This window comes from Lepidothrix coronata, unplaced genomic scaffold (genome assembly GCF_001604755.1).
Source record: "Lepidothrix coronata isolate B3197 unplaced genomic scaffold, Lepidothrix_coronata-1.0 Scaffold90, whole genome shotgun sequence".
In the NCBI taxonomy this organism is placed as follows: domain Eukaryota; kingdom Metazoa; phylum Chordata; class Aves; order Passeriformes; family Pipridae; genus Lepidothrix; species Lepidothrix coronata.
In genome coordinates this window covers 1439400-1447783 of record NW_016690270.1, presented here as the reverse complement: position 1 = coordinate 1447783, position 8384 = coordinate 1439400, and the positions used below count along the sequence as shown (strand labels likewise).

General features: G+C 52.8%; 1 protein-coding gene across 1 annotated transcript; it reads left to right on the top strand.

The window, feature by feature from the left end:
- Nucleotides 1-1845: 1845 nt before the first annotated feature.
- Nucleotides 1846-6543, top strand: LOC108500456. Its single transcript, XM_017821393.1, has 6 exons — nt 1846-1877; nt 2942-3678; nt 4330-4464; nt 4921-4982; nt 5221-5478; nt 6142-6543. Exons 1-6 carry the CDS (start codon nt 1846-1848, stop codon nt 6184-6186), a joined length of 1269 nt encoding a protein of 422 aa, XP_017676882.1. The 3' UTR covers nt 6187-6543.
- The last annotated feature ends 1841 nt before the right edge of the window (nt 6544-8384 follow it).

Genomic DNA, 8384 nt, shown 5'->3' with positions numbered 1-8384 from the left:
CTCTTGCAAACATCTTTTCCTTAGGCCTCTCTCCCACTGGCTTTGAGCCTGTCCCAAATCCCAGGAGGGGTCTGAACTTGGATAAAGATCTGGATCCGGAATCACAGCTCGGGTCAAGATTTTTCCTGGTGTCACTTCAGGTATCCCATCTCCAGGCTGTGTCTGGAATTGCTACTACAAAGAGCAGAAGTCTGCAAGAGGTCATAAGTTAATACTGATTCCCAGCTGAACCATGAGAAGCCCTCCATGAGCAGAGATGGGATTTAGACTCAGCCTTGAATAACCTCCAGTAGCAAGATCTCCAAACTGGAGGTGGCCAAACTGCTGGAGTGGATGTGGCTTTTTGTTTTATGGATGTTTCAGAGTTAAAAAACCAACAAAACTGATTGTGAAAGTCCTTTTCCTCCCCGGGAATCGACCTCTTTATGGAAGGATGTGGACGTGCTGGGGAGCAGCACAGAGCTCCTAATGGAGGATTTAATTATTTATCAATAAATGGGGATGCTGAAAAACTGAGCCAGGTAATTCCTAATCAATACTAGACTCTGATTCATCAGTGTGGGCTCAGGAGAGACGTGGACTGGATCTCTCCCAGTCACAGGAAATTACGTGACAGAGAGTTTACAGAAAGGAAGAAAATAATCCCGGGCTGTTCTGATTGCAAACTGAACCCATTAACGGGAAAAGGCCATTTGTGTCCAGGGGAAACCTTGGCTGCACATCATCCCAGCTGAAAACCAGAGCCAGTGCATCGCTGCTCGGCTGGCAATCTTTCCGAGGGGTTTTCCAGGAGGGGTTTTTCCAAAGCCTGCGTCCCGCCAGCTGCCGCCCGGCAAGAGCATCCGGCTCCCTCCCTGCGAGGTGCAGTGCGGAATTTTGCCATCAGGTGGCAAAATAGTGATGGGGAATGGGGGAAGCACCTGCCGGAGGGTGTCACACTCACGGGGGGTGGGCACAGGGCTGGCCCTGGGGTCAAAAGGAGCTTTGGTGTAAGAAAGGTTTGATCTTAAGAAGATTTTCTTGGCTCGGGTGCGGTCTGTAGGTGTCGGGATGTGCCCGGTGGGAGATGCTGTGTTCCTGGGAGAGGCTGAGTGGGAGCCACGGGGGTGTGAAGGATTCGGGTCATGAGCTGCTGCTGATTCATGTTTTAGGGTGGGTCTGAAGGACCCCAGGGTGGGTTTTGAGGATTTCAGCCCAGCCATGCCCAGTGTTAATAACACCAAGGTTGTGGGTTTGATCACTGTATGGATCATTCACTTAAGAATTGGATTCAACGATCCTCGTGGGTCCCTTCCAACTCAAAATATTCTGTGACTCTGATTCTGTGTCTCAACGACCTGACAGCACCGTGTCCCAGAGTGTCTGTGGTCCCACGACAGCCTCTGGGAACTGACATGAGCAGGGGAATCTGCTTCCTTCTTTTGTCTGAGAAAAGTTATGACTTCCCTTTACAAAAACAACCCAGAAAAGCCCATATAAGGCACCACACACACGGAGAAAAAACAACAAAACAAACCAAACCCAAAGCCGAGCAGCTGCCTGAGATAACTGGTCTCAAAGGCCAGCTCTGACACCGGCTGACAGGTGATTTTTATGCTGTTTTTGCTGCCACTTGTCATAAGGAAATTGTTTTCTCCTCCAGTGAAACCCACGCCCACTGGTTTCCGCCACGAGGGCGGTGATAACGGGGATCCCGGGCGGAAGCATCGCCCGCTCTCCTACCTGAATGGCTGCTAAAAATAGGAATTATCTCAGCCCTCCACCGGCTTGGGCATAAAAGGGCACCTCCCAGGAGAGCCTGAGAAGAACCCTTAGCGCCTGTGGCCGAGGAGCTTGTCTTGACCTATGTCCAAACAGGCAGAAATACTGATGGAAAGGTAAAACCCAAACTGGTAAATAATGAACAGTGTGGCCAATGCACTCGAATCATCGAAGTAGGATGGGGGTTGTGGCTTTACTGTGATTAAATTTAGTGGAATGATTTGTTATTGGGTGGTTGGTGGGGTTTGGTGTTGGCTTGGATGAAGGAAACTTGTCTTCCTGATCCCCAGAACCGGCCAAGGTGGGGTGGGTGGGTGTGCTGGGCATTGTGATGATGTTCACTGAGTCTGAGGGGAGGCTGATGCCCAACTCCAGGGTGGTTTTACAGCCCGGTGTACCAGGTTTCTGTGCTTGCTCCCTCTGTGCTGTTCAGTGGCGGAGAAAGTCTGTTTTGGGTCTGGTTCTTTGAAGGGTGAAATTGGTTTCAAAGATAAAACCAACACAAGGCACAGTCACGGCTTCCTGGTTTTTCAATAGCAACATTCCTGTTTAATTTTGCTTGCAAATACAGAGAAAAAGGGCGATGGGAAAGGCAGGGAGTGGGTGGTCTGAGCTCTGTTCACAGCCCTGTGCTGGTGGGAGCTCAGAGGGACTGTGTCACTGAGCAGATTTACAAGAGCCCATATTTCCCTTGACCTCTCCAGCCTTGTTGAGGGAGGATTTTTTTTTTTTTAGCAGCCAATACTTTAAGGGGAAATACTCAAAAATCTGAATTGTGTCATTCACCGTGTGCTCCTGGGGTGTCATTTTTCATCACAATGTGGGAACACGTTGCAATGGGGTGATAGGAGGGTGTCTGGGTGATAACCTTACTGGGTGAAACCCCCTGGATGGTGACCAAGTTCTCCCCTGAGACATGCCCAGCCCATCTCCCGCTCCCTTGTGGTTTCAGTTCCTTTATCAGTGGTGTCTACAGTCCATCATAAAACCCTGCGTGGGCCGCCTGCACCAGGAGCAGCCAGATAACAACTGTAAAACTGGCTGATCAGTAACCAGGAATATTAACAGTCTCAGGCACCCCTGGGTGCCAGAATAGGGGGGATTTCCATCATGCCCAACCCCACTGTGCAGCCACTTGGGGAAAGCAAAACCACCAGGCTGAAAATGTTTTTCTCCACAGCAATGTGAGGGCTCTGGCTGAGGAGGTGCCTCGGTGGGATGTGGGGAGGCAGCCGTCGGGCAAGATCCTCTCCCTGGATAGGCAGGGGGCCAAGAAGGTGCTGGAGATTTATGTCAGGTGCTCGCTGAGCTGCCGTGAAAACCCACCAGTGGCCAAACAAACCCTACAGGAGAAAACTGGAGGGCGAGGGAGGAAGACGGACGGGCTGCAACGGTCAGAAAGCGACTTCTGTACATACTCAGGTGCCAAATCCAGCCCCAAGAAGAACCAGGAGGAGGGACTGAAAGTGCTGGACCTGGAAGAGGCTCTGGATGATGACAGCAAAGCTCCCCAGGAGGTCCCTAAAGAGGGGCCAAAGCCCAAGAGGAAAAGCACAAAAAACTCCTCCCAAGGCAAAACCCAACATTCGGGTTCAAAACCAACCTGGTTGAAAAGTTTCTTAAATTTCTTCTTCAAGAGGAGCCCCGAGGACCAGAAGGAAAACGCAGGGCAAAAAGCAAAGGAGAAAGATGCCAAAGCTTCTCAGGGCTCCAAACCAGAAGGAGCCAAAAAACACAGAGTGGACTCAAGCACATCCCCAGTGCCAGGCAGAGCCCCGAAGAGGAAAACCAGCATCAAGAAGGTTTTCTCCTTGAAGAAGCACGGGGAGGAGGAGCGGGGAGAGACGGGATCCGGGGCGAGGACCAAGCGACCCGGCTGCCTTCCCCTGCGGCACGTCCTGGCACCGGCCACGCCAGGTGGGACCCCCACTCACCCACCCCGACCCACCCCTTCATCCAACGGGACCTCCCTGGGCTTCTTTTGGGAAAACCGTCATGTTTAGTGCTGGTTTCTAATGAGGTGTCACCCTCCCGGGGCTTTCTGGGGTTTTGGGATGGGCTTTGGAGACTCCAATCCCAACCCGCTGCCCCAGGAAAGGGTTGTTCTGCCCGTGCTTTGAGCACACGTCACCCCAAGCCTGATGTTGGCAGTAACCACCCAAGCACAAGTTTTCGCCCCTCTGGCAACCAAGGGTCACGGTGGTTTAGTTTAAACCTGTGTTTGAGACCTGAGATTAAATCCTAAACCACTCCGGGGCCGATGTTAAGGTGTTTGACATTTGCCATGAGGGTGGGTGTGGTGCAGCAGAGCCCGTGGGACACCCAATTCCACCCCTTCCAGTGCCAAAACACTGGTGAGGGGATTTACAAGGAGCTTTGGCAGATTTGGGGCAAGTCACAGCTGCTCAGCTGTGGCTCAGAAAGCGCAGCCACATCCTCCAGCACAGGAATTCACTAATCCAGGGTGGGCACCAGCACATCCAGTCCCTGCTGCAGCTGCTTTTCCCTTTCAATCATTCACCAACAAAAATAATCCTCACTTCTGAATGTGTGTTTTTCTTCCAGCAGAGGTGGAACAGCCCGATGGCTACTACACAGAGGTCTCAGAAGAGATTGGGCTGATCGTGCAGGGCAGTGAGAGCCAGGGGAGGAGAGCAAGTGGATTTGGGGAGCCCCCACAGCCACCTGGCACCGATGGGGTTGGTGAGTGTTGCCCTTGCTGGCACCTACAGAAAAGATATGCACACAAGACTTGTCCCCACACAGAGACTGCACAGCACCCAACCCCTGCTGCAGTCCTGATCCAGGGAATACAAAGGCTTTGGTGGAGGTTTTCAGCATCAGGTCTTGACTGGGGGAGAGAGAAATTCGTAGAATGGTTTGGGTTGGAAAGGACTTTAAAGATCATCTCATTCCCTCCCTCTTCCATGGGCAGGGACAACTTCCAACTAGACCACACAAAGGGCAAAATTCAAAGGCAGGAGCGTGGTTTTGCTGGGTGAGGGTAACAAGGCGCTTGGCAACAGGCTGAAATGGTTTTTGGAGGGATGGAGATGGACAAATGTCGCTCAGGGAATTTTTTCTGGGGACTAAACAGAGCATGTGGGTGTGGGAGGCTTGGAGAAAGGGCTGGAGGTAATGTGGGATCTCTGTCTGCAGATGAACCCATCAGGAGAATCGTGGCCCTGCTCCGGAGCGCAGGAGATGAGCTGGACAGGCAGGTGAGAGGAGAGCTGAGGGAATTTGGGCCGAGCTCTGCACTGCTGTGAAATGCAGCAACACCATCGATCCCCTGGTGCAGGGGATCAGTAAAATCAAGGAAATGGCAACTCCCAATTCCCCGCCTGGGCGTGGTCGTGGCTGTCTGTGTGTCCTCCCTCAGCGTGGGGTGAAGGCATCAGCACGGGGCTGACACGTGGGATCCCTCGCTCCTGACGTTGTTCACTTGCCTCTCCCCAGATGCGGGAGGACGCGCGGCTGCAGCTCTTCTTCAGGGACATGTCCTACAGCTCCTTCAAGGACTTGGCCGACGCCTACGTCCGGCGGGAAATGACGGCCAGCAGGGCTGATGCCAACCCCCAGGAGATCCAGTTTGCCTTCACGGTCCACCTCACGGCCACGCTGGCTGGAATCTGCAGCCAGGCCGTGAACAGGATCATGGGCTTCGGCACACGGTACCTGGAGGATTCGTTTGCGCCCTACGGCAAAATTCTCCAGGTGAGGAGGAGGATGAGCCCGGGGCTGAGCTTCCAGAAGCGAGTCAGGGCAAGTGCCCAGGGAAGCTGTGGCTGCCCCATCCCTGGAAGTGTTCAAGGCCAGGTTGGATGGGGTTTGGAGCAACCTGGGCTAGTGGAAGGTGTCCCTGCACAAGGCAGAGGGTGGAACTGGATGAGCTTTAAGGTCTCTTCTCAACCCAGACATTCTGGGATTCCATGATTCTGGAGCCCCTCTGCTCTGGAGCCAGACTGGGAGAGCTGGGGGTGTTCAGCCTGGAGAAGGGAAGGCTTCAGGGAGAATTTACAGCTCCTTCCAGTGCCGAAAGGGGCTCCAGGAGAGCTGGAGAGGGACTTTGGACAAGGGCCTGGAGTGACAGGACAAGGGGGAATGGCTTCCCACTGCCAGAGGGCAGGGTTAGATGGGATATTGGGAAGGAATCCTTCCCTGTGAGGGTGGTGAGGCCCTGGCACAGGTTGCCCAGAGAAGCTGTGGCTGCTCCATTCCTGGAAGTGCCCAGGTTGGACAGGGTTAAGATCAATCTGGGATAGTGGAAGGTGTCCCTGCCCATGGCAGGGGGTGGAACAAGATGAGCTTTAAGGTCCCTTCCAACCCAAAGCATTCCATGATTCCACGATTTTATGAAAGTTTCTTCTGTCTCAGCAGAACAGAGAAAAGCTCAGGACAGACCACTGTGATAGCCCAGACTGACATCAGCTGCTGTGAAGGGCCTGTGGTGCCTGGGAACCCAAGGATGAAGATTTACTGGTGGGAGGACAATCCCTGATGGTGACCTGGATGTGGGGTGAACTTCTGAGCCCTGGATTTAAAATCCTCGAAGGAAAACCTGAGCAACAGCCAGAGCACTGTGAAATGCTAAAAACCCTCCTGGCTGGGGGCAGAGAGCCTGTAAATCAAACAAAGCCCAGATTTCACCCTGTATTTGCATTTTAGCTCCCACCAAGTGGATGTGTTGAACCTCAGGGGTTGTTGGTGTTTGTGTATGTGTATTTATTTACCTGCTTTTCTATATGTATCTGTGAATGTACAACATAATTTTTGTAGTTTCTGCTGTCAGCCAAGCATCCAGTTTGGAAAAAAACCATAAAACTCAAATAAATTGGTGCCTAAATGCCAGCCAGGCTTATCTTCAGGGTATTGTGTGAGGCTTTTATAGATGGAATAACGTTTGCTTTGCTCCAGCTGCTGTGGCTGCTCCTTTCCAAGTGGCACAAGGGACTCAGACAGGGGATACACAGTGCTGTCCTGCCAATTTTACGATTTATAGTCATTCCCTTTCCAGCAGAAGGAGATTTACTGCCCAAAGCAGCTTGGGTTAACACCAAGAACTGGGTAAAGCTCGTTCCTGAGCGGCGCAGGAGCTGTCACTCCCTCGAGGACCGAGGGGATTTGCAGCTGCCAGGGTCTCACCTACAAGCTCTAAGAAGATGTGAAATGTCAAAGGGATTTAAACCCTAATCACTGGGAATGTTTCCAGCTAATCTTTGCCCAGACCCCTAAGCAGGGCCATGGATTAAGGCAGCTTGGGGCAGGGGGGGTGAGTGTTGCCAGGGCTCGGTGTGGTGGCACCAGCAGGAGCATCTCCCTTGAGAGGTTGGACCAGCCTGGAATGGAGGAGATGAAGTTTTGGGGTTTGGAGTGTGCAAGAGGTGGGATGATTTAGTAGGTTGAAGGTGATGGTGGCAGCAAACAAATATGTGTGTCTGGGTCAGGGCCATGTGTGGGGTGACAGTCCCTTGTGGGCCTTTGGTGCCAGCTGGGTCTGTCCAGCACCTCCTCTCCTGGATTCTCAGTCCATTTAAAACCCCAACTAACAGAAAATAGGGAAGCAGAGCCCTTGCAGGAGGGGAGCAGCCCTTCCCCACCCCGATCCACATCCCTGTTTGTGAAGCCTTTAAGGGCACATCTGACAGACCCAGAGAGTTCAGTCACCGGCTGCTCAAGGCCCCGGGGAGGGGGGATACCTTGCAGGGGCTCTGTCTAATTTAGCCTGGGGTAATTAGGACTGTGGAAAACATCAAATCCCACTCCTGGATCCTGCCAACAACAAGTGCAGCATCAGCACCATGTTTCCTTTTCGCTGGGAAGACTTTTACTGCAAGAGAAACCGAAGCTGCTCTTGGCTGTTTGTAGCTGTCCCGATGTCCCCGTTCCCTGCCGGGAGCCCGGGGACTGTGCTGGGCTGTGACCAGGGCAGGCTGAGCTGATGGTGGGGACCCATCTGGAGGATCATGCCATGCCTCTATTTGTTTTGCATCTGAGCTCGTGCAACGCCAGGGGTGGGAGCAGAAAAGGGTTCTGTTTCCTCCCTGACGTCCCAGAGGATTTCATCCTCCATCAGCACGTGGGACACACCCACCAGGTGAAACATCAGTGAGGCAAACAACTCTTCTCTCTCATTCCCTTCTCCTGTGCTTCTCCCAATACCACAGCTGAACCAAATACTCTCCTTCCGTGGTCACTGGACCGTTTCCAACCCATCAGGGCAGCAGTGCCTGGAAAACGGGGAGCAAAACGTGCCCATCCCCTTGCACAAGGGGCTCCTGCCCTCAAATAGCCCAACCCAAAGCAGGGATGCTGCTCCAGCCCAGCACAGTGGGATGAGGTCAGAAGTGGCCACAGCTGCTGTTTAGTGCAACACCTCATGTCCCTTTTTGTGAGCAACTCCAGCACCTTGGGCTAATCTCTTGGTTATAAAATTGAGAACCCGATTGCCTGTGGCCACTGAAGATATTAAGAAGGTTTTAAAGAAGGGCAAGTTATAAGTCCCGGGGGTTTGAGCAGTTTCCAGCTCTTGGCATTACCTTCATCCTTCCCTAAACACCCCGTGGTGGCTTCCAGCAGCAAAGACAATCCCCTCGCACGAAAATCCCTGGGATCACAGACAC